At 44.0% G+C, this 27,747-nt stretch overlaps 1 protein-coding gene across 1 annotated transcript in view; it reads left to right on the forward strand.

The window, feature by feature from the left end:
• Nucleotides 1-27,747, forward strand: part of LOC144763175 (amine sulfotransferase-like) — a 381,067-nt gene that overhangs the window by 13,376 nt on the left and 339,944 nt on the right. The window contains exon 2 of the mRNA XM_078648521.1: nt 25,906-26,073. Within this exon, the coding sequence (XP_078504647.1) occupies nt 25,917-26,073 (157 nt within the window). The 5' untranslated portion in view covers nt 25,906-25,916. The remainder of the gene's footprint in view (nt 1-25,905; nt 26,074-27,747) is intronic.

Consider the following 27,747-nt stretch of genomic DNA (forward strand, 5'->3'; position numbering starts at 1 on the left):
TTTCAGTGATCGTTCCCAGTAACAGAACGAGTTTAAGAGCCACAGCGTCACACATAGCGGCCACGCTTATGCATAACACAATTATATTACAGAAAAGGCTCAGGCCTAGATTAATGCTCCTAAACAGAAAACTAATAGGCCTCAGAGGCTTATGGGTAAAAGTGTGGAATATCCATGACTTAACCTATTTCGTCCTAACCATAGCACAAGCTGCCACCTTGGCAAACTCTGAAACCTCGCTTTGCACGCCAAGAGAGTAGAAGAAATATATTCTCTTTGTGAACCGGGCATTGTGCCAAGAATATCATAACATGAACGCATTTCTAAAGTCCTATAGTACCTAATGCTATTTTCCCTCTAACAAAATACGTTCTTTGTCCTTTAGATCACGTCACCTTATTGTTCCCCTTGCAAAATGACTTCCATTCTATACCCTGGAATACTATCCCCGCGGGAATCATAATTCCATTGTTAAACCAGGTGGCGCCCAGATTAGGATCCTGAATGTTGTGCTAGCTACAACATCATCAGCATGTTTTAAACAAGATGTTTGAGGGGAATTACTGAAATGTTGCAGAGAAAAACACAGCTTTCTAAGCTTGAGCATCTCGGAACGGAATGGTATTATGAAGCTATTCCACATTCTACAGTGCAGAGATGGGAACAGCTGAATTATACCACACTCAGTAAATACTGCCAGGGACGTTTTAAAGCATGGGCAAAGTGGGCTCTGGCTCAAGGACCTAGCCTTTCAGGGGCCCCTCTTATAGAGTCAACTCTTGTCTGAAGGGAGTCTTGCCCTGATGACCTTCAATAATTCTTAAACAGATTGTTTTAAATACCGTTTTCCTTTACTTTATGTTATATGTGGGTGATGATTCAGAGCCTATTACAGACATTTTTGCAGAGAAATGTTGTGTTTATGTTTCATACAACATCAATAAAAAAGGTTCTTTTAGATCAAAACAGGATCTCACATATGAGAAATGGGAGGGGGGTGTCACAGATATTATTTGCAGTAATATTAGTGAGTTGTTGATGTGTACAATATTCAAAACACACGCCGCTATCCCTGAATATTAGATGCAAACATAAGTAGAATTTTGACCACAGTCCCAGAGCACTGTCAGTGTCCTGCACAAAGAGGGCATGCAAGAGCTGAAACTAGATTATAAATTCAAAACTTTTCTGAACAGGGCCCCAGCAGTATGTTCGGCCCGGGACCCCTGAAATCCTTGAGATGTCCCTGAATACTGGCAGTGTTGATACTTACAGTATGTCTACACATAACTCATACATTAGTTGTAACAACCCTCTTTGGTAATGGAGATAGAAATAAAACAAAACAAAAACACGAGTCTCTGTTGTGTATTTTAACCAACTGAGCTGGGTTACTAGCTCTAAAAAAGACTGCGGTAAATGAGTGCAATATGATGCTACAGAACAGTTAGCTTTGGAAGGTGAAACGAGGGATGATGGCCGGTAAACAAAGGGCTGAACAAAGAGGAAGTGCTCTGCAGCCAAGGCGCACACTAGAGAGAAAGAACACTAGAACGCTGACCTTTGTTGGCAACAAGAGAGCAGCCTTTACAGTAGCACTCTCTGCTTCACGAACAAAAAAACGAGGGCAAGAGTAGCCCCAGTCGCGTTCTATTCACACAGCAGCCCAGAAATCATTTGGAACTTATTTAAAATGTCTGCCATACGAAACAAGCGCTGTGAAGGTGAAACATTAAAAAAAATTCTCAACAAAAGTGCTTTAAAACAGTACTTGGGCCTCGGGAAACTGATAAGAGAAACGCAGGAGGAGCACACAGGAAATAGTATGCTACAGCCAATAGAAATGGTGGAAAATTAAGTGGCAAGCATACAAATGTGGCCTGGAGTTAGGGTGTGCATATCCTGTCCCATTATACACCATCTTGCCTGTGGCATGCAACGTTGTATACTCAAACCTGCTCAGCATCTTTTTGTAACAATAATATCTCAAAAGCAGAAACATTTCTAATGGGGGATAACATTGGAAATTACTTGTTTTTTGCCCCCCTAGCAGCTTTTTCCATAGAAGGATCTTCATGAAACATTGCTTGCTAAATCTCAGTTGATTGTGATGGTAGATTTACAATTTTACAACCTTTTGTTTGAGATATCATCAAATGATGTAATTGAACAACATGTCATGAGTGATGAATGGTGGTGAGGTGGTGATAGCCATCAAAGAGAGCCTTGGAAACAAGGCGCCAGGTCCTGATGGCTTACCCATAGATATAATTAAACATAGCCCAGAACTATGGGCACCAATCCTCCTTAATGTTTTTAATAGCCTCCCCACAGTCCCTATGCCCAACACCTGGGCCACTAGTATCATAGTCCCAATTTTTAAGAAGGGGGAGAGATCGTACCCAGTGAACTATCGCCCGATTTCTCTTCTGGACAATACCCTAAAAATTTTGGGACGAGTAATTTACAACAGGGTGGTAGAGTGGACTGAAGATACAGGCCTATTGGACCCGTGCCAGATGGGATTCAGAAGCAGGGTGGGGACTGTCGAGCAATGCTTGAATCTGAAATTAATCATCGATAAGTATAGCATTGCTCGATCGTCCCCTATTTACCTTGCATTTATGGATCTTTCATCCGCCTTTGACCTAGTGAACAGATCCAAACTATGGGCAATTCTTTTGAATTACGGACTGGATGAGGCCCTTGTAAATTTCCTGGCATACCTCCACACTGACCTTAAAGCTCAAGTCAGGATTGGGGCGGGCGGAGAAGTATCGGGACCCATCAAAATAGGCAGAGGGGTAAGACAGGGATGCGTTTTAGCACCCCTGTTGTTTATCATCTCTATTAACGGCCTGGCCAAAGCCTTAAAACAAGTGTCTAGTGATGTACCAATTATCCATGGGCACCCACTGCCAGTTTTATTATATGCTGACGACGCGGTCTTGATGGGACGAACACCCAATGCCCTTAGTTTACTTGTAAAAGGCTTTGTCCAATACATGGAGGGCTTAGACCTGCGCGTCAATTTAAAAAAATCTTTTATTATGGCATGTGGCCCCGGGAAACGCAAACTCACTATTATACATATAGGGACAGATAAATTAGAATCTGTAACTTCATTCCCTTACCTTGGTTTGGTTTTCGCTGTGAACGGCTCATGGAGTGGGCATAAGGCCAATGCCATGAGCAAGTTCTCGAAAGCCAACAACTCCATTTTGAGTTTGTCCCGACCCAAGAAAATAGGTGCCACTAGAGCTATTTAAAAAAAATGTAAGTTACAGTGCTTACCAGTAGCCACATACGGGGCTGAGGTTTGGGGATTGGGGAAAAACCCCGGCATCCAGCGTGAAGAAGCCCGATTCTGTAGGAAAATTCTGGGTGCCCCAATCTCCTCTTCTGAATTGATTTGTCATGAAGAACTTAACCTCCCCTACGTATGCGATTTTATCAGATCTAGACCAGCTCTCTTCTGGTTAAGGATCTGGAGAAATACCTCAGCAACTTTAACTCAAAATATAATAAAAGACTGTCTTAAATGTGATCATGGCATGTCAATTCCCTGTCTCGCGGATGTCCTAAAAACACTGAGCGAAGTGAACAGGGAAGATCTTTTCTCCGATCCCAGTAAGATTGAACCCAAAGATAAAATTGAGGTCGGACAAGCACTGTACGCACTTTATAGTTTAGATCGAATGGAAAGAGAAGCACTCAAATCAACTGTTGCAATTTATCAGAAAAATGATCTAAGCAGGAGTAACCTTGCACAATACCTCACCTTGTCGTGTATTTCTATAGGTTCTGAATCGATCCCCCTATTCCTGACCCTATTCTGGTTAAACTACCTAGCTAGTTAACTAACAGTCAGCCCATGAGGCAAGAAAACCCCCATGATGCAGATACCGTTATCTGACGCAGTCACACTACGGCACAGGAACGTGTTATCTGATTAGGTCATAACGCTTGAGATCTAATTAGACAAGCGACATTCCTCCAGTCCCTGATAAGGCATACGACGTTCTCATAACAAATCAAACCTATGACAACCTGGATAATCCGTGCGGCCATTGTTTTGATTTCACAGAGAACTTTAGTAAAGAATGTGCTAACGAGCAAGTCGGATGACATCTTTATTGACGTACCTATGTCCATCCTTACGTCAATCCCGGCACCTTTTAAGGTATAAATATTGCCGACCTTGCCCTATGCAAACACACGCGTGGTGACAAGACGGAGCAGCCATACTTGCCGAAGCCGAGAGCAGAAGCAGACCCCGCAGACAGCAGCCCCGCCTTCCTGACGCGCTGAGAGACGCGCTGCTATCTCAAGCCGAGAGACCCAGCACCGGCGCTTCCGGGTAGCCCTCGCAGGCAGCCTGGAATATCGAGAGCAGAGAAAGAGATACCATTCCTCATTCATCCTAACTTCCAGGTACAGAACTGAATAACCCCTCACAGAGAATTCTTTAGTTATTCACTTGCCAAAAACAAACTTAACTTAAACTGTAACTTTCTATTCCCGCCCACGCATTAGACTTAGGTCAGGTACACGGGGTAGGCGTATTTAGAAACACCAGTTGAGTACGTTTAGTCAAATGTATATGTGTATGTAAATATATTTTAATCATTTTAAACATCATATGGCTCAGAAACCATATCAATGTTTTTACAGTATTATTTTATACTATTGCTTCTAATGTATGCACTTTACTTAACTATAAGTATTGCAATAATATCGATCCATTTCTCTTGTACGAGAAAAGAGACTGATCAATAAATAACATCTTTTATTGAACACGCCCGTCTCTTCCTTTTCTCTACATTCTGATGAGACTAAGAATGCACGTACTGACTGAGTAAAATAATTGCCTTGTGCTCACACGACTCTCGAGATTGACTCTTGATTAGGGGAGAGCAAAGTTGTCATGTTCTATGGTTGTCAGAAACTAAATCCCTTCTTGTCTAATCAGGGGAGTTAATCCTTCCTTGAACATTCGAGAAAGTTTCTAGCGAACTCTGAGCTTAGCTGGCAAACCCAAAAATTAAGTCTAGTATCGACAGTAGTAGACCTAGTTAACGTCTGGCCTAGGCCTTTACTGCTGTAGGTACTATTCCAATGCGCAGAGCCTATTGGGAAAATAGGAGCTACACTACATGGCGCCCAACGCGTTTGGAAAGGGCGATAAAACTAACGTAAGACATTTAGAGTAACTCAGTCGTGCTTTCTCACTCAGACCCCTTTTCCCAAATACACCAAAGATGTCAGTAGTGGGTGAAAGGTTATTATATCCTCCAAAACCTCGCAGGAGGGAACTCCTATGTATGGTTCTTGGTCTAGTCAACGTTGAAGGATAAACAGTTCCAGAATATTGTGCATCTAATCTCTGTTTCCATAAGAAACCTGATCTGCAAATAAAAATAATACCATCCTGTCAGTAAAATGGGAGACAGTGATGGAGAAAGAGAGGCAATTAGATTAGCTACTGAAATAGCAGATGCTGATGCTACCATGCAAACAGCAGACCCGGATATAATACTCATCCAGGTCGCCAAAAGGAGATCTATAACCTTAAAACTTATAGAAAATGGACTGACACCTAGAGGTGGCACAGTCATATTCGTAATTGAGGCACACGAATATCGGCAGACAGAGGTATACTATACATGGATACATTTTCCAGCAGCAAATGCTGTAACAAAGTACTTCCACTATTACAAAGTAGAGGAACCTCCTGAAACGTACACTCCTTTCGAGGAGGTGGAAGTACCACTCAAATTCCAAGAGCATTTGCTCTTATTTGATGGCGCCCTAATACATAACAATCACATTACAAGGCTCGGTCCTTTAGGAAGACCAGGAGCAACGTGGCCGGTCTTAGCCGGATACACACCACATCCAGACATCGAAAGAATGCCTGCAGCAGAGCTATTAATACAGCTAAAACAACTACTAAAAATTCATAGACAATTAGTTCAGTATGTAATGCGGACTTCAACAATTCAGCCAGCGATTAAACTTCCACAGCTGACCCCTCACCAGGCGAACACAAATAAAATTACACCACAGAACATCCAATCCTGCCTAGGTAAAGTTCCAGCTAAACGGGAACAAATACCATTCTGGTTGGCACAGAAAATTACCCAAATAGAGGCGGTGTTTCCTGACACCACCCCGCTGGAAAAACACAGGATTCTGACTATATGTCTCCCAATGGGAATCGCACCACACATTGAGGACTGTGACACTTGGGGTACAGTCTTTGCTTCCATCTACACAAAAACGCACGGTGTTCCATCCATTTCGGTAATACCAGATGTGCTAAAACAAATTCAAGATGAATACGGTCCAGAACCTGCTTTAACTCTTGGTATGAAATTACTGAAAGACTTCAAGCAGGTCTCGGCTATATTATTAGCCAACATAAAAGGTGAAGCAGCAAACGTGGCGATCCGCCAGAGGTTAAAAGAGACAGATATAGCAGACCAACCAGCTGAAATTGCGAGAATCATAGAAAAATCCTATGAAGAACTAGGCAGAGATAGTCTAGGTGGAATACCAGTAAAACCGCAACTGACTACAAGTCCAGAAAAAATATTTTTTAATAATAATAATTCACCAAAAAAGAACTGGGATGGAAATAAACAATCCAATCCTAAAGAAAAGAAATTCCAGTCCAGAGGAAGGTCTCCTAGGCGAAGAGAGAAATCTCCAAACCCGAGACAAAGGTCACCCCAGAGTGACCCCTCTGGGAATAGATATAACCTTAGAAATAGGGATAATATTAAAAAACCTGATAGATATCAAGACATTGATACACGTCCCTCTCAATCTTTTCAGAATTCCTCGCAGAAATCGGAAAGAAGAGGACGATCAGAAGAGCACGCCAAGTCCAAAGACAAGGAACCTGCTCAACTGAAAAAGAAATCACAATTTCCAAAAAAGAAGGTAGCCAGTATCAAGGTAGTTAACAATGCCGAGAATACTGAGGACACAACTGAAAAACGGAGAGTGGGCTCAGACAATGCTAGACAGCGCAGCAGAGGTGAGCATAGCTCGCAAAGTCCTTATGAATCATCTGGAGACAGTGGACACGAATGAATACCTTCAAGTGGAAACTGCAGATACCAGAGTTAGCAAGCCCCACAAAATATACGAGATAACATTACGTATAGAGGGAGATAAGACTAGGAAAATTAGGGGACTATTTTGGGATAACCTCTCCAAAGGCTATGACATCCTTCTAGCTGAAAAAGACTGGCCACCAGAGTTTGTCAGGGAGTGCCCTCATGGCGAAGAAGTAATTATGCCTGCCTTCTCGAATCAAATACCGATTCATAAAAAATACACACTTGCTAGAAAGTGGGCAGTGGCCTTAGCACCTGCTTTACATAAAAATCATGTAGGATGGGATGAGGATTCTCCTCCTCACAAAATCCAGTTAAAATCACAACCAACTGCACAAAGGCAGTACCCAATTAAGCAAGAAGCTAAAAAACAAGTAAATGAAATACTAGATCAGCTAGAATACCAGGGGGTGATTGAAACTTGCACCTCACAAATGAACAATCCTTTGTTTCCGGTCTCCAAACCAGACAATTCATATCGCCTAGTTTTGGATTACCGACACCTTAACACATGTCGCAAAACCTTTGCAGTGCAAAACTCACACAGTGCTGCACTAATGAATAACATAGTGCGCAAAAAATACAAAACAACCTTGGACATCTCCAATGGATTCTTTTGTCAAAACATAGCACCAGAGAGCAGATCTTTAACTGCATTCTCAGTAAATGGCACTCAAAAACAATTCTGTCGGTTAGCCCAGGGGTACAAGAACAGCCCGGGGGTATTCTCAGCGAGAGTAACAGAATTACTACAACTATATGATTATCTTATGTCGATGACATTTACTTAACAGATGATGACTTGGAGACTCACTTGAAAAGAGTGAACACCATAATACTTGGTTTCGCTGCAGAGGGTTACAAATTCAACTTCAAAAAGTCCAGAATTGCCCATCTGACGGTCCTATTCTTAGGATATGAGTTATCAAGTGAAGGTAAAAGCCTGGCAGACAATTTCCTAGAGAAATGTGCCGTAATCCAAGCTCCTAAAACACTAAAAAACCTACAGTCAATTCTAGGCTTCCTAAATTTCGGAAGAACATATATTGCAAATTACGCAGAAAGGGTCAAACCCCTTTATGATCTAATTAAACCAGACTTTAAAAGATCCAGTTGGACTCAAGCACACACAGAAATTTTGAGATCCTTACAAACAGACATGCTAATTAAAACAAAATTAGAAACCCGTGATAATACACGCAACCTTGTGATCCGAGTCATCCCAGGGAAATGCGGATTCACATACCTGACCTCTAATGAGGGAGAGAAGGTACCAATTGCATTCAAATCACATTTGTACACAAAAGCTGAACAGAGATTCAGCAACAAAGGAAAAATGGTTCAAGCAGTTCAAACCGCAATAGCTAGAGAAAAAGACATAGCTGATGGTAGACATATCACAGTCAGAACAGCTGAATCAGCCTTCGAGGCACTAACAACACCGTGTAATTTACCAACAACAACATTGAATCCGGAATGGATACAATGGGTGAATTCAATCACAACGGACAAAGTATACTACTACTTTGATCCAGAACTAGAAGAATTGAAAAATCTAAAATATGAAAAGACGTATCCTCTGCCAATCGACATTCTGCCTCTACGACATTACGCCTGTGTAATCTATACAGACGGACATGCTCAACCATCCGTTTGGGGAGAACAAGCATACAACCCCACATGTGAGATTACAAAAGAAGTGTGGCGCGGAGGTAAACTAAGACCTCTATTAACAAAGACACACTCAGTAGAAACCAATTCAGAACAACAAACTGAAATATTAGCTTTGAAAATGGCGCTAGATAATGCGGATCGCGAATTCCCGACACTTATAGTGTCAGATTCATATTACTGCGTCAAATCATATAACAGCGATTTGCAGACATGGATTCAGAACGGTTACAAAGATGACACAGATGCACCAATAAAGCAGAGACTGCTCTGGGAACAAATAGCTCTTTTACAAAAAGAACTACCAAAGACTCACGTGACTCACTCACTGAGTCATCAACGTGATGGCGTTCACGTTGTAGGGAATTCATTGGCTGAAGCAGCCGCAGCGGCAGCCACTAAACCGGCTCCCGTAGATCGAAAAAAGCGTACATTAAAATACATTGACGGTGAAACATTGCTGGCGGTGAAAACGTCATCAAAAGGCGACTGCTCAGCGTTACCGATCAACTATCCACTCAATTATACATACATAATCGATGCAAACTCCGTCCCTTTTGCTCGAATCCCTGGAGTGGGGGATAGAGTGATTCCAAACATGGACAGGAGAAAGTTGTTAATCGCAGACGCACACATGGGCGAGGGTCACAGACACCTTAAATTAAAAGATTCTCTGGAAGAATTACAATCACGGTACTGGTGGCCAGGCATGAGCCTGCACTACACCATGTTTGAAAAAAAATGCCCAAACTGCAACAGAGATCGCAGTGGGGAGAGAAGCAGTTTAATACCTCGTCGTATCAAGGCAGATAATATTACCAGCAAAAAGAATGGCTTGCGATTAACATATACAGGCTAGTTTCCACTTATAATGTAGATCACCAGCACTCGGCTGACGTCCGGACTATTATACAAGATTTGCGAGTCTAAATGGCATATACGCTAAGAGCATGCTACGTTCGACCATTTCTTTCACTCAGGCAAACCAGCCTGGGGGGGAAACATGGCCAAATGAGCACAGCCCAGCGGGAATCTTCTCACTTCCTTCCTGAGGGTATGGGACGGTGTAAAGAAAAAACCAAGGCAGAAAGCAATCTATAATAGAAAGGATATTAGGTTCGGGAGCTGGGTGGGTCAAACATCTAATAAGTGTCCAACTTAGTCTAAATAACTTGCCAAGAAATTCTCTGAAGGGATTCAGTCCGTACGAATTATTATTCGGAACTAGGATGTTGATCTCTGACCTTGATAGTCAGACTTCAGTGGTAATAGAAAAAACCTTTGATGTCAAAGACCGTTTGGCTATTTTGCAGGACTTAAACAAAACAAGAAAAGACCTGAGCAACATACAGTTGAAACAACAGCCAACGACCACTGAAGATTCACCACCTGTCCCAGCAAGACCTGTCTGGATTCCAAAAGTCGGGGATCTAGTCAGGGAGAAGATCGCGGTAAAGAAGGAATTTGGGCCTTCTTACAGAAAAGCAGTTCCTGTCTTGTCTGTCAACGGGACAAGATCAGTTGTACTACCGCCACTTGCTGGAAAAAAGGAGAACCGAGTTGTATCCATCGACCTGGTAAAACCACAACATGTGGCCGATAACAAACAGTAGGCCAAGTGGACTCCCAATAAGTAGCAGAACACCAAGGTTTGCTACCAGTACAGAGGTCCTAACGAAGAGGCTCATCACATTCGAAACGCCTACAGAAGAACAACAAGGACTATGCAACAATGCAATAGACCTCTGAAAACCCAAATAAAGACATTTAGCAGAGACACACCAATCTACAATGAAGTTCCAAGTGAAAATGCAAGAAACAAAAATCCTGAACCAATTGGAACAATTGACAGAACTGCATCCGGCTACTTCATAAACTTCGATGATTCCTCTGAAAGCCTCAGTGAATCAAAGACACAGCCATCATCAAAAACCTTTAAAGATAAAGCTAAAGAACTTTTGAAACAACTGAAAGAAACATATCTAATTTCTCCATGGATTGAATTTTGGGTGGGTTTTGGTGCATTTATCCTCATACTTTGGCTCATCATGGTATTAACTTTGGGACGCTTCATTGAGGGAAAATATGCTAAAATGGACACAGCAAGTCAGAACATCAACTTGATCCTCAAACCACACACATCTTCCCACGTCGAGAAAAGAGAACTTTCTTCAGCCAACTTCACAGCCAATCCGATACCTGGTGGGGTAGCCTGGGACAACACTGACTATGAAATTTATGGTCCGGTCGAGATCCTGAAATATCCACACCAAATCAAGATCTCCTTGAGTGACTTTGCAAAACCAAACTCATTTGCTGATGATTGGGACTTTGAAAGTATAAACAATATGATGTCTGACTTAGTAATGTCTGCTAAATTTACAAAACATGATTATTTGCAAGGTTCTACAAATTATGATAGTATGTATTGCTATAACCATTATGGTAACAGTTTTTTGCATAAATCTGCACAACCAAGAAATGTTTTAAATTATAATCAATGGGAACATTGTGCTACACCTCCAAAAGGGAGCTCTAGACCCGTGTATGACAAATATTCATACTTTCAAGGTTTTAACACTAGTAATGCTGAAACATTTTATTACAAATTGTCAAACAAGACAGGGATGAAAACCATGATAACCAACACAAAATTGATTTATTCTGATTCGTTCTTTGAAAAAATGAATACTTTTGGATTTGATTATTGGGACAAAAATGTTGATTTAAAAAGTGTTTGGGGTACAAAAGAATGGCAAGTACAGGGTTTAGAAGCTTTGTTTAGAGCCTGCATGATCCCAGAACAAATGATATTTTTAAATGACACTGTTCAACAAACCACCTGTCTTGGCTTAGCCAAAATCAAAGATTTAAAAAACCCGTCTATTCCAAAGCCAACAATGTTTAGCAATAGCTCTGAAACAGATGAAGAAATAGACATAAACCATATATTAAACCAAAACAGAACACATCCTGATTGGAAACAATGGTTGATCTGGCCCACAGATACAAATCACTGTCAAGATAGATTCCTGAATAAAACACAGGGTTTCAAAATGACCAGGCCAGACCCTAGATATCCCCAAAGACATCACCCAGGGATAATAACAACCTACAGTGTGGGCAAATTATGCCTTCAATGGCTACAAACTTCCACACTGCCTGAAATTAAGCAACACCTAACTTTACTTACTGATGGTGCTGACTTGCGTGATTTCATACTGGGACCACGCAAACAGCGTCAAAAGCGTTTCATAGCAGCCTCTGTATATGCAGCATACAATGAGGCCTGGAAGGTTACTCAAATTGAAACAGCAGAAAGAATACGGGAAATTGACCGTATTAATTTGGAAAAATCACTTTCTGTAGTGGACAATGGGTTAATGACTCTGTCCTCCAGAATTTTTTCATTGGACAGCATTGTGTCTTCAGCAATCGATATATTATCGCAAGACTTACTGTTATTACAACATGGACAGTCACAATTGCGTTCCATTGTACAGCTTGGCTGGACGTTACAAAATCTGCGTTCAGGCTATGTGCCTTGGCGTTTAATCAACACAACGTCACTATTCCAAATCTTTAACCTTACTGATAGACAAATCGGTATGGCGCAGAAGGGTGCTGATTATACAATCTTGAGCATTGAAAAACTAGAAAGATTACCAATGACAATGTCAGAACGACCTGTCAGTGAATGGATAATCCACGGAATCATAAATATTCCAATCTCAACCTTCAGGTTTCAATACTGCCAAAAATATATACAGGCTGGCATGTACGAGAAATTGGGAAAGGGGTACCTTAAAACAACTTGGAACCTGCCCTATTCACATGCATGTGTCAGTAACAAAGGACAGAAAGTGTTTCTTAGTGGCAACAATTGTGCTATGTCACTAAGCGGCACGCTTCTGTGTAACGGTATTAGTTTGCACGGAGCCTGTGAAGGGAATTCATACAACCTTTCATGTCACCAGCAAGGCGCACCTGCAACTGAAATAGAACCATTCTTTCAAAGACTCTATAATGGGAGTTACATTCTTATTGTAGACCGCAGATGTTGTAGTCTTATGCCCGGGACTCCTTATCTCGTCACTACGACGGCGAAGGTCAAGTGCTGTGGACGTTCTTTATTCCCCAGCTCCTTTCCAGACAGGGAGGCAAGGGCATGGCCCGGTTTGAAAATTACTTCTATTCGAATAGATACTTTAAGCAGAATGAAAACAGTGCTTCTTCAGACGCCTACAAGGCTCACGTCATCTAAAGAAACGTATGATCTACAAGTCGCAAGGACGACTGCAGAGATACATACATTATTATCAACTAATTCCCCCGTACATTTCGCGGAAATCCTGAGCGAAATCTTAAATATTTCTGATACCACTGGGGTCTCAAAGGTATTTAAGACAGTATTTTCGATGGCATTAACACCATTCAAAGCCATACTGGGTATTTTTCCAGATTTCGTCCATTCGATTTTTGGCGGACTTCCCCTGATCCTGGGACTAATTGCAGGAATCCTATTCCTAGTCCTTATTTTTCGTTATGGCAACCCATGTCACAGATCAAACTCTCGCGACAATGGAAGATACGATCCTAGCCATTGGATACCGGGACCGGATATCAAAAATCCTGGGACTCTCCCGGCTAAGAGACCTAAACATGACTTGGTTTCTATCATTTCGACCAATGTGGCAAAGGTGTGTTTTACCTGTATTGAGATGTCTGCTATGCGGAGAAGAATGCGTGTTAGACACCTGTCTGACGCTACAATCGGATGCGCCGGTGGATGCAGATACACTGTTGGTTCCTACCAAGGTTCACGCACTGTGCTGCCCTCAAAGGCTGCCAATTCTGATGACGGCATTCCTGGAATCTTCACCACTGCGATTGAAGAGTAGTGAAGTTCAAGATGAAAGCAACATCGAACAGGTACGACCTTCTGTCAGCAATGCAAATCAGAATGTCAATGGAGACAATCATGCACACGAATGCATGGTTACCCCTATTTCCGACTTAGAGGAACTTTCCCATGAAGCTGTTGACAGTTTTTTCGAAAGCCTGAATGATATGATGTTCTCTCCGGAACAGAAATAGAGACTTTTGAGTAAACTCGCACACGGCGTTCCCTGAATTCGGCCTTCAACTTTAAAAATAAAGTCACATGAACAATTACAATCCAGTTCACGGACAGCAACTTTTTTCAGCAAGCCCTTAAAAAAATTTTCTATATATTTTTTCCCCGGGACACTGATCTTCTGCTTAAAGTAAGAAACTATTCCTAGAGAACTAAGATTTCTATTTTTAGATACTTTATAGACTTTAGCTGCCCGCTGGTATGTTCACAAAATATATTATGTGATGAAATGGTCTCGACCTTCCTTTCTGTATAGCTATATTAAGAGCCATTTCATGTGTATTTCTCATATACCAACAAGCAATAATGCATAAAATGCGTGTTTAATTTTGCATTTAATTCATAGCTTAAGTGCATACAATATATATGACTGCAATTTTTCAGTATATTTGAAAATTTCAAAATGCATTTATGTATTTTGGGGTGGTAAGGTATACACTATACTCTATAGTATGTTGTACTATGTTATACTATGCATAGATTAGTAGATATGACCATAGTTAGCGTGGAGTGGGTGTCGTGTATTTCTATAGGTTCTGAATCGATCCCCCTATTCCTGACCCTATTCTGGTTAAACTACCTAGCTAGTTAACTAACAGTCAGCCCATGAGGCAAGAAAACCCCCATGATGCAGATACCGTTATCTGACGCAGTCACACTACGGCACAGGAACGTGTTATCTGATTAGGTCATAACGCTTGAGATCTAATTAGACAAGCGACATTCCTCCAGCCCCTGATAAGGCATACGACGTTCTCATAACAAATCAAACCCATGACAACCTGGATAATCCGTGCGGCCATTGTTTTGATTTCACAGAGAACTTTAGTAAAGATTGTGCTAACGAGCAAGTCGTATGACATCTTTATTGACGTACCTATGTCCATCCTTACGTCAATCCCGGCACATTTTAAGGTATAAATATTGCCGACCTTGCCCTATGCAAACACACGCGTGGTGACAAGACGGAGCAGCCATACTTGCCGAAGCCGAGAGCAGAAGCAGACCCCGCAGACAGCAGCCCCGCCTTCCTGACGCGCTGAGAGACGCGCTGCTATCTCAAGCCGAGAGACCCAGCACCGGCGCTTCCGGGTAGCCCTCGCAGGCAGCCTGGAATATCGAGAGCAGAGAAAGAGATACCATTCCTCATTCATCCTAACTTCCAGGTACAGAACTGAATAACCCCTCACAGAGAATTCTTTAGTTATTCACTTGGCAAAAACAAACTTAACTTAAACTGTAACTTTCTATTCCCGCCCACGCATTAGACTTAGGTCAGGTACACGGATAGGCGTATTTAGAAACACCAGTTGAGTACGTTTAGTCAAATGTATATGTGTATGTAAATATATTTTAATCATTTTAAACATCATATGGCTCAGAAACCATATCAATGTTTTTACAGTATTATTTTATACTATTGCTTCTAATGTATGCACTTTACTTAACTATAAGTATTGCAATAATATCGATCCATTTCTCTTGTACGAGAAAAGAGACTGATCAATAAATAACATCTTTTATTGAACACGCCCGTCTCTTCCTTTTCTCTACATTCTGATGAGACTAAGAATGCACGTACTGACTGAGTAAAATAATTGCCTTGTGCTCACACGACTCTCGAGATTGACTCTTGATTAGGGGAGAGCAAAGTTGTCATGTTCTATGGTTGTCAGAAACTAAATCCCTTCTTGTCTAATCAGGGGAGTTAATCCTTCCTTGAACATTCGAGAAAGTTTCTAGCGAACTCTGAGCTTAGCTGGCAAACCCAAAAATTAAGTCTAGTATCGACAGTAGTAGACCTAGTTAACGTCTGGCCTAGGCCTTTACTGCTGTAGGTACTATTCCAATGCGCAGAGCCTATTGGGAAAATAGGAGCTACACTACAACCTTACCTATGAAGAATTGGGAGAGATCATTGCTGTTCCGATTAAGGGCAGGCTTTATTAAATTTTTGCTGGGATTTCCCCTGGGCTACCAGCATACAAAAGACTACAACCCATGCCCATGTGATGGTATCAGCAAACAGAATGATTTGCACTTTCTATTCTTCTGTAAATTTTATCTAAAATATATTAATTGGTTTTTAACTCCGTATTTTAGGAAACATAAACCCCTTCGTTAGGGGAATCTTATTCAATGTTATTGTCCCTGGACACAGATGAATTAATTTTTCGCATTAGCACTTTTTTGGGAATTATAACATGTGTACGCAAAACAATGGAAAGCCCTTGAAAATTGTCTTAGGAGAATGCATCAGTTTTTAATAATCTATGAATTTTATTACTTGTCTTTACTGTGAAAATGTATGTTTTATTTGTGGTACTTTTATGAATTTTGCGAAATTCGAATAAAGGTCTTTTGAACTTGAACTTGAGTGATGAATGGTCATAAGCTTTCAGTTTTACAGCTGTGATTCCATTAAGATGGTATTCAGGTGCACCAGACTGTTGCCATATTTCCATAACGTTATCACTCTGTTGTTTATGAGAACACTGCGGTAAAGCTACGGTTGCTCACCGGAGAGTTAGTTGTCAGGCTGCTGCTAGTGTTGAAAGCACGTTTCAGTCAGCATGTAACTGTTTTAGTGAAATAGATGAGGAAGACATTTGAGAACTGATGGAGAATATTTCCTAATTTTGCTTTCTACAGCACTAACCATCATTTCTATGATAAAACAAACTAAGTCATTTTGTTAATTTCTAAGTGAATAAAAAAAATCAGTTTTGATTCAATCATGATGGCTTCAGGTGTGCTATACTTTTGTCATACATAAGAATGTTAGTGCTCTAGTTGTTTATTTGGACACAGTGGGCGGTTAAACTAGAACACTGGTGACTTAACCGACAGACTGCTGCTATTGCTGGAGCATATATTTTTCTCAGTATGTCAGACTTTAGTCTCATATGGCTGAAGAAGATAAGATGAATTGACAACAAATAATTTTAGATTCTGAGCATTTACCATAAACTATATTAGAAAATCATGAGCAAAAACAGTTTTCTCACAAACATGCAGCAGATGATCAGCATTTTACTCAGTGTAAAATCACCTTAGACCACACCTCTGTTCCAAAAATTAGGACCCAATTTTGATCTTGGTGGGACTCCCGTCATCTCTTCATGGCACAGTTTACCAGTATTCCGCCAAGCAGACAGAATCCCACCTTCCATATTTAGATGTGTGCAGGCTGAATTGCTGTCCACGTTGACAGAGTGTTTTCTGTCATGTAAACGGTTCACTGATGTTGACGCAACAGACTTCTCTGCTGGCTAACATTACTCCATTGCAATCTGGGTGGCGGGAAAGTGCTGAGTATATAGATTTGGGGATTCTGTCACAGGATGAATTTAACATTGGTCTATCTCTGTGGCGTTTGGATGGATATTAGCATCACACACATAATGGGTTTTGCCTAATTATGTTCACCTGCATCTCACACTATAAAACACACTCCATTTCAGACCATGATCTTTTGCCATTCTTCTGCACCACTACATTTTCAAACTGAAATTTTGCCAGTTAAGTCAGGTTTATTTTTTGCCTTTCTCTGTTTCTTGTCCTTTATTTCTTCTTTCATTTAGTTTCTTGTGGGGCATAACATTTATTTAATTTGTGTGTTATTGCTAATGGCAGAGAGGAGAAATCCCAATTGTACAGAGGGAGAATTATCAGTCATGGTGGATGAAATCATTAGAGTAGATCCAACATTGTTTGGACCCTGAGTACAAAATACAACCATAGCTCAGAAAAGGCAAATTTGGGCCAGAATGGTTGACTGAGTGAATGTTATAGGAAAAAACCAGTATGAACAGGAGGAAATGAGGAAGAAGTAGAACAATCTGTGGGGTAGAGTGCATTCCCTGGCCTCCAAGCATCACCTGGAGTCCCTGAGGACTGGTGGTGGTTCTCCCAGTTCCCCTTACTACTTTTTTCCCTTGGAGAGGCGATCTTGCAGATCCTACATCCTGAAGGCTAGACAGAAATCCCTGGTGGTGTGGAGACTGGTAAGTCACCCTTTTAAATGTGTCACTAAACCAAAACATCATTTTTGATTTCGATTTAGCTGTTGCTAATGTGTTTTACACCTTTTGGAAACATACAAACATATGTATTTTTAACAATTCTTTTGATGTATTGCTTGTTTATTTCAATGTATTTTGTTGTATATAAGGTTATAGGTTTCAGAGGTATGCACCTTGTTTACATAGGGTCCACAATCCTAGTAAGGGTATGTCACAACACACCATAAATTAACGTGTGCTCACCCTCTAGTAGCTTGGAACACAGCAGTCAGGCTTTACCTAAGATGCAATGTGTAAAGTATTTGTGAAGCAATTAAACCAATATGCAGTGGAACCCCCACAAAAAGACTGCACACCAGGTTAGAAAAATAGATTATGATTTCATAAACAAAACAAGACCAAAGAGATATTCATATTTTCAAAGAATAAATGCAAAATATAGCACTTAGAAGCAAGTAGTGCCCAAAGAGGTAATTGGTCAGACTAGACCGGACCAAAGTCAAGAGTTCAGGCTGACCACGATGGATTACAATCTAGATACAGGACCTACGCTGGCCCCATAGCAAAATAACCTTGATCCTAGTCCCAGCAGTCGATATGCGTTGTTGAGCCCCACGCAGGTGAGGCGTTGTGGCAAATTTCTCCACGCAACTGCCTTGATGTGCAGAGTCCGTGGGCTCGTGGACCCTTTCTAAGGTTGCATGCAGCGTATCTTTTCACTTGCTCTGATAGCAGGTGAGGTTTGGTGTCTCTTTATCAGGCCGGGTTCCTCAGGGTGTGGCTTACCGCCAAGTATGGCGGACACAAAGTGAAGGAGCTCCACACCCGGACCAGCAAATCCTGTATGAATCCCAAGTAACTGGGTCCGATCCATGACAGCAACATCAGCTGTGGACCTGAGGTGACCCAGGAGGGTGAATTGTCCAGCGTGGCACTGTCTGATACCACCCGAATCGCCGAGCAAAGAAATGAGGACGGATAATGGGAGGAGACCTCGTTTGCTGCCGGACCCAGAGGATGGAGAGTTGACACTGGACTACGGCGGAAGCACACTGCAGCAACAGAGGCCACAATAAAAGGGGCTCATAAACAAAAAGCAGCAGTGCATCGAGCCCCACTTACCCGACAATAAACTCAAAGCGCCAGCCGCAGTGGGCCTGGGTCCGCTTGTGCAAGGTCTGGGCTCAGCAGATTGCCACTGGGCCCTCGCCGTTGAGTGCGGCCTGATGAGCTGTACATACCCTCCCCTCTCCCCTTTCTACAATGAAGCAGCAGGAGTCCCCCATCTTAACTGACAGACGACCATCTATAGCTTTGGCGGTGAGTGTGGGGTGCGCGGCCGGGGGCACCCGGGTACACTGCGCCGGGCACGGCCCGGATGGCAAGCGACCTCAGAACACCGACGGGAGAGATGGACACTGCCTGCAACATCGGGGGCATCCGGTAGCCAGTGACTGCCATTAGTGGCGCCGCACCGGCCCCAAAAAAAGGGTAACATAAACAAAAAACACCAGAGCATCAACCCCCACTTACCCGACAATAAACTCAAAGTGCCAGCCACAGTGGGCCCAGGTACAATTGTGCAAGGTCTGGGCTCCGTGGATTGTCACTGGGCCCTCACCGTTGAGTATGGACTGATGAGCTGTACAGACCCACCCCCCCCACTTTCTATGACGGAGCAGCAGGAGGCCCCTATCTTACCTGACGGGTGACCATCTAGCACTTTGGCGGTGAGTGTGGGTGGCGCAGCTGGAGGTTGCCCTGGTACACTGCTCTGGGCTTGGCACGGAGGACAAGAGCCTGCAGAACACCAACAGGAGCAAAGGGCGCTGTATGAAACACCACCAGCATCTGGAAGCCAGTGACTGCCATTAAAGGTGCCGCACTGCTGCTTGGGCACTTGGGTCAATTACGGGCCCCCCCAACTGGTCATAATCTGTGTGGGGGGTGTGTGAACTATTGGACTGGTGCTGCCTGAGTGTGGGACCCCACCCCCCAAGAGATGTATAAATCCATCACGGGCTGGCCGGTGAAGTCGCACCGACTGATGTGCATTCTAGGCCTAATCACAACGACGAGTCTGGCTGGGTCCGCATGACGAGGCTGCAGGCATGGGGAGGTCACATTGACCCTTATTGCCCCTTATCATCCTTCCAGAGCAGCTGCAGGATGATACATTGCCCTTTGTAGACCCTTGACTCCCCGTGCACTGGCAGGGCCCTTGGATACTGATGGTGGAGGCAGCATTGGGAGCGGTAACTGCTCAGCACCAGCTGTAGAGGACGGTCCTTGCACACATTAAGCCCCTGTGCTTCTGTACCTACATAAGGGTGGCTTGCACTCCAGGTAGTGGAACACAAACATTGGCCAGCTTAATCACCCTGCTTGCATTGCAGTACTTACCCTAACTCTACACCAGGTATCACCACAGGATGGTGTGCCCCAAAGGAAAAGTGTCAGACACCAACACTTCAGGTGCACAGCAGCTGGAGGAAATGGACCTCCCACCCAGCTAGCAAACTGTATCCCACCCACTAACCTAGAGGCAACCCTGGATAAATTGAATCTAATCCTACAGGAGGTGAGAGACTTGAGGAAATCTATTGAGCAACAAATCGGCTCCCTAAAAACTGGGTTTACCCACCTGAAGGCAGATCACGCCAAACTGGCATACACTGTAAAGGACAACAAACTCACCCTGAAAGAGATCCGACCACAACACAAGGAGCATGCAGTGCAAATAACACAATAACAGCGACAAGTGTCCAGACTCCAGGACAGAGTCAAAAACGCTGAGGGGAGGAACAATGTCCGAGTCATAGGCCAGCCAGAATGCTGTGAAGGGACAAATGCTACTAAATTCACGGAACAATGGTTTCGAGACCATGTGGCCCCAGAGAGCTTATCAGATTTCTTCTGCGTAGAAAGAGCACACAGAATGCCCACGGGTAGGTCGACAGCCGGGGAGCCACCATGCCCTATGATTCCCAGAATATTAAACTTCAGAAACCGGGTTTGCTATTACAGAAAGCCAGAGAACAGTCCCAAATTCACTATGAGAACCAACGGGTATCACTGTAGCCAGAATACACCATGCTAGTACAGCGTAGACGTTCTTTATACCAAGAGGTCAAAAAGAAGCTCAGAGCCCTATACATTAGGTACGGTCTGCTGTTCCCAGCCCGACTAAAGGTCATTCATGACCAAAAACACGGTACTTTGACACCCCAGAAGAAGCAGAAGAATGATTGGAGATCATGTTCCCCCTGACGCAATCTGAGTCCTCCTCGCAAAACACCTCCTGGACGCCAAGAAACACTCAGAATCGACAATCACGCAGCAACAAACCAATCAATAAGTCCCAGGCCTGGAGCCCCGCGCCGGAACAAGTCCAGAAAGAGCTTTTGGAGGCATTAGCAGCGGCAAACACATTTTGAGACTGTAACCCCACACAACATCGGACTCCTCAGATGAGAACACTGTCCACTCCGACTCGGAGAGTAGCCTAGCGTTATTTAGAACTGTGACACTTCAAACTGCCAATGGCTTCCAGGGATGAAGAGTCACCTGGTAGGGATGTCAGAGAACTGCAGTCAGAACACTCTCTAAAGTTGTCTGCTGATAGCAGCGTGCACATCCTCTACCAGATTCGAACTGGATATATTGGTAAGTACCCCTGGTACGGGCCACGGTCAGCTCGAGTGTCACTCACCTCAATAGCCAGTTCACCAGAACTCACCCCCCTAATGGGGAAAGCAACTAAGTACTCGTGAAATGTTCATACTGTTGTGTATCTAGTTTGGACCAAAACCGTACATTCAATGATATAGTTAGTGATCTCTTGGAATGTGGTCCGCTCCACATACTACACCACATTTCATCTAATCTGTCACACCCAATGCATATCCGTAACAGATACAGTGACATGTACTCATGCAGAGTACTTATTATATAATCACATGGAACGTGCAGGGACTTGAGTCCATACTTAAGCGCCACGAAATACATGCGCAGTTGAACAGACGCAAGGCACACATAGTATTCATACAGAAGTCACACCTTACTGCAGCTGAACCAATTAAATTACGTAAGAAATGAAGAGGCCAGGTATTCTCCACATCATACTCAGCATTCGCCAGAGGGACAACAATCTGGGTCAGGAACGGAGTTTCGTTTAAGGCAATAGAACAACGGAAAGACCCGCACAGGAGATACATATTAGTGCGAGGCACACTGGATGGCACACAGGTAGTGCTGGGAAGCCTTTACACCCCGAATTTCGACCAAGAAAAGTTCCTCATGGGTCTCAACTCAGAATTAGTGAGGTGGACAGCTCACCCGTGGATATTAGGTGGGGGTTACAACACTGTCATGGATATAAGCATAGACCGTCTTACCCCCAATTCAAGGAGCAGGGTCCATCAAACAAGCAGAAGCACTACGCAAATGGGGAGAAAACTGGACACTAGGGGACGTATGGTGCCTGAAAAATCAGACCAACAGAGAGTATTCGTTCTTCTCTCCGACACATAAGCTCCACACCCGCATCGATAAAATTCTCTACTCTGTCCTTCTTACTACACAAATCACACACACCACAAACCTAGGAAAGACGTTTTCGGACCACAACCCTTTAGAGATCACCCTAGCCTGGGGCAGGATCCGCACTGAAGTCCCCACCTGGAAATGATGGCGACAAATGCTGGAAGACTGTCTTTTGAAGCGCACTGGAAGAGGGTATAATGAACGTCTTCACAGAAAATTCTGGTGCGGCCTCCACGTGCCACATAGAATGGGATGCGTCCAAAACTGTGATAAGGGGCATAACCATTAGCACCCCAGCTGGAGCCAGGCAAGAAATACATAATAATCTCAAAACAGTAGAAAACACCATGAATAAATTAGAATAAGAGATAGGTGACCCCACAAAGACAGCGCGACTACAGGAGGCCCACATTAAACATGCTGAACTGCTGGAAACCCTTAGACAATTGGATTACAAATCATATACCCAGACACAACATACAGAGGCAGATAAGGCAGGGACGCTGCTGGCTCGAATAATATGAGACACGCCTCCCCCTTGTAACAATACATGGAGTAACCACTCTGGGAGGGGACACTGCCCACACCCAGTGAAAAATCAACAAGCCGTTTTGTGAGTGTTACGAATCACTATACCAATCCCCCCCACACTTAGCAGACGACTCCTTCAGTGCATTCCTGGATAACCTAACATTCCCCGGCTGAGCCATGCAGCCAAAGACGATCATCTCTGGCCCCATCACCAAAGCAGAAATAAAAGAAGCTATCCTGGATTTACCACAAAACAAGGCCCCGACCCTCGATGGCCTACCGATAGAATTATTTGATACTTTCTCCAACGCCTTGTTCCCACAATCAGAACGACTATACCAATCTGCGATGGACAAGGGGTCACTACCATCCACTACAATGCAGGCCTTAGTAATATCCCTCCCTAAGCCGCGGCGTTCGGCAGCAGATATCTCGGGGTACCGCCCCTATCACTCCTTGCTACCGAATATAAAATATTAAGCAAAATTCTATCACGTCCCCTCAGATGGGACTATATGGTCAGGGCCCTTGGAAACTTTGGCATACCACCAACATACAACAAATGGGTACAGCTCCTATATTCAGCCCCTACAGCAAGGGCCCACACTGGTAGACACATCTCACGTGCATACCCGGGTGGCAGAGGCACACGGCAGGGTTGTCCCCTATCCCTCCTATTATTTGTGCTGTCATTAGAACCTTTAGCCATTAAGCTATGGTCATCTTCAGAACAGTTGGGTATCAGGCTGGGTAGCTCCACACATGTAATGTCTGCTTACGCAGACAACATAATTATTTCGACCAAGGACCTGATTAACGCCCTAGAGCCAACACCGGGGATATTCTCACAATTTGCATGGATCTCAGGCCTTACTAAAAATTAGACAAAGTCCCAAGCCTTTTTCTTCCGCCCTGGAGAACACCCAGACGTGATACAGTTTGGGCAACTCTCCCTTTCTGTATCACAGCACACCTTCAAATACCTAGGCATTCAAATTTAGAGAAGCTCACAAGACTTATTAGAGGGTAACCTAATCAAAGCAATAAGGGTACTTAGATCACAGATAACCTTCTGGACATCGCTGCCACACCTCTGTGATGAAGCGACTTTTATATTTCTTTACAAACCTGCTGGTCATAAATCCCTGCTCCGGTCTTTAAATCACTAGACACTGATATCTGATTTGATATGGGGATATGGGCCGCCGAAGGCTAGGTCTAACTAAACTGCAACTAGACACAGATAAAGGAGGACTGGGTGCACCCGATCTCCGAGCATATTGTTATGCGAGCCAACTTCAATGGCTGTCGTATTGGCCCACCGGACACAATCTGCACGAATTAGGATACATGGCCCGAGATATTAACCAACGTACTCTGCACAAACTCTTGCTACCTCGGACCACAATGCCCCCGGGCGCCCCGACACTACTTCACAGTGCGCTCGCATACTGGAAAAAGACACTGCACTACACACTCAGGTGTCCCCCATACTCAGATAATACACCACTACTAGGTATTCCCACACCAACGGGACTAATGCCTAACACAGAATCCTCGCATGGTCTGAAGGAGAAGACACCAGTGTGGGGGCGCTGTTCAAAGATGGAGCCCTAATGGATCCCAAGAACTTCACCAGGAATAACGGGGTACCAGGGAACCTATATTTAACACATGCTGCAATATTCCCCTACGCTAGTCAGCCAGGTCCCCAATGGATTACTCATGGCACGGGGAACGGGTGAGGTGAGGGAGCACGGAATGCGCGGCCATCAGACGTGAGGAATTCTGGGGCCTACGTAAAAAACCTATATCAATGGAATGGGACCTTGTAATGGAAGCATTTAAGTCACTCGAATCTACTCCTGTCCCCACAGCCCAATAGGAGTGGTTATGAACAATAGGCCAGTCCCTGCACGCACAAAATAAAACACACAAATAACACAACCCTAAGAATAGTTCTGTTGCGTAACATTACTTCACGAATATGGGCTATCCCTATTTGAAATATTAAGGAAAACATGACGAAATCAGATGACAATCACATGTGCCGAGGTTGTGCCAGCAGAGTTGAGAGAGTTGGGTGGGGAGGTAAGAGAACGGTAAGCAGTTTTAGGTATAATGTTAATACAAATGGATATGTAACTAGGCTGTATGCTACAATAACATTTGAACTGTCTATTCACTGTACAATACGTTACAAGAATTACAGTCTCGATTGAATCTTAAATGTAATTGTACTACATACCACTGTACTGCATACATCATCTATCTATTTTTGCATAAGTTACAATGTTTGTATAAGATACAAAACTAAAAAAAAAACAATAAAGTGTGTTTTACAAAAAGTCAGGCAGGGATGATCCCACAGGGTCCCTTGCCCGTGGGCAGCTCACCCTCCACAGGCTTGAAGGCCCCAGCATATCTGCGCTTCGTGGCCAACACAGCCAATTTCAGGTCCAGTCTCCACCACTGTGGCCAAGGCCTCCAGAGTGCCGCCATCTATCTTGGCGCAGCAGGGTCCCATCCACCTCTACTCACCACCTCACTGTTCTAGGGTGTTGGTAGAACCCTTGATTCTCTGAGGTCTGTTCATACGTAGGTGTCTAAACATAGGCAACGCTACCAGAATATTTTCTCCCAGAGACCCAGCCACACCAGGACTCGTATTTACACATCCGCCTCCATAGTGGTCTGGGTCATGCCCCCATCTTGTGTTTATCTTTGCACACAGCTTGCAAAAAACAGGAGTCCTGTAAGTCCCTTTTTTTAAACTATCCTATCATTGTAAGATACTCTTTGAATAACTAAAACAAAAGTCTTTGCTGGGCGTATACTCAATGACACATATTTTGTCTTTATATTTCAGCTCCTTGAATTATGGCTAAGGAAGTAGATAAGCCATCGATTGATAAACTATTTCTGCACAGAGGAATCCATTTTGTGGAAGGGATGATTACACCCGAAGAAATAGACGCCTTTGAACACTTTCCAATCAGGGACTCTGATGTATTTTTAGTCACATATCCAAAATCTGGTAAGACCACATTTCCTTGGTCGTTGATTGTTACAAATGTTCTGATGTTTATCTAAATCATCTTTCCTTTATTGTTAGGAAGCCATGCTGTCAGCCCCACCTATAGTACAATATTTGTTAGAAAACCAAGGTGCTCGTAATCACTTTTTAGCAGAGGCCTTCCCCGAAGGGGGCCTCAGGCGCTGGCGCCATAACGGCCGCCTGAGCCCCCAAGGAACGGAGCGTTTGCCCTGGTTAGCGCTGCCGCGGGAATTGCCATGCGGCGAAAATAACCCAAGGCCCTCTCCTCCCCAAGAACAAAGGGAAGAAAGAAAGGGGGAGAGAGTTATAAGGCGATGCTCCCCTGGGCAGCTCACCTTTTACATCAGGGAGCTGGGAGAGCGGCACCAATGTTTTTTGAGTCTCCACCGTCAGGACCCAGGCAAAGAAGGAACCCAGCCAGCAGGAGAGAATAGGGAACCCAGCTACAACGTAAGGTGCCGGGTGTCCAAGGACTGCATGCCCCCCGCCGGGGCATTGAAGGTCGGGACAGAATGAACTGAGGCCGAGACACGCAGGCACGACCCCCAGCTCCCCAGGCAGTATGACGAGGCTTGCGGCACCGAAAGCAGTAGCATCGAGACGGATCGGGCCCCACCCACAGCTCCGGTGCTGGGGAATCATCCTTCCCACTCCCCTTTTAAACTTGCGATGACCAAAACTGGGCTGCGGCGACCGAAGAAGGAACTGGTCGGAGCAGCTTTTACGAGAGGGCAGCAATACCTCAGCGACTGGGTGCACCGGAGGGCTTCTCAACACACCGCCTTGACCCAAAACGGATGACCAAAGTGGCCCCCACTGGCAGATGACCATGGCACTAGTAGAAGCGTGACTCGGCAGGTGCAGGGGGAGCTGGGAATGCCGCTGGGTGATCAGCCACCTTCACACCCCTTGCCTGCAGTATCGGTCAGCGACAGAGTCGCAGAGAAGAGGGATGCGAAGTTTGGTCGTTCTGATGACGCATCAGGAGCAGCAGCGGTGACCTCGGGCCAGTGGGAAGAACAAGGGCTGGAGCCGGCACCCCACAGCTGCAGAACAGGAGTGCTAGGTAAGCATCAACACTGAAGGGGGCACCGTTACGTAAAAAAAAGTGTGGGGTGCGATATTAAGCTTGCTTGCAATGTCTGGGTGGGGGTTTGCAAGCAGCTGGGTTATTGCCTTGATATGGGTAGCGAGACTCAACGGAGAAGTTGGGAGCCTCGTCCACACACGCAGAGGTCAAAGAGCTCGGCGCAATGAAGCTAGGGTTATCTATGTTACATGCTTGTTTTTCCAAAGAACCGGTGGGAGGATCCATGGACCTATCCATCCATCCATCCAGCGCCCACTCACCCTTTCTTCGCTCAGTTTCAGTCAGTTACTGAAGACCAGGTCAGCACGCTTGTTGCTAGGATTAAATCCGGCTCTCCGCTTGATCCATGTCCTCCTCCCATAATGAACCAATTACATAACACCATCACCCAGCCGCTCACCGATATGTGTAATTCCATCTTCAAAACCGGTGTCTATCCTGAGATTTGGAAGAAGGCTATTGTCAAACCTTTGTTCAAGAAGCCTTCCCTAGACCCCACCATTACGGCCAACTATAGGCCTATTGCTTGCCTTCCCTTCCCGGCTAAAATCGTAGAGGCCATC

Source organism: Lissotriton helveticus, chromosome 6 (genome assembly GCF_964261635.1).
Source record: "Lissotriton helveticus chromosome 6, aLisHel1.1, whole genome shotgun sequence".
In the NCBI taxonomy this organism is placed as follows: Eukaryota; Metazoa; Chordata; class Amphibia; order Caudata; family Salamandridae; genus Lissotriton; species Lissotriton helveticus.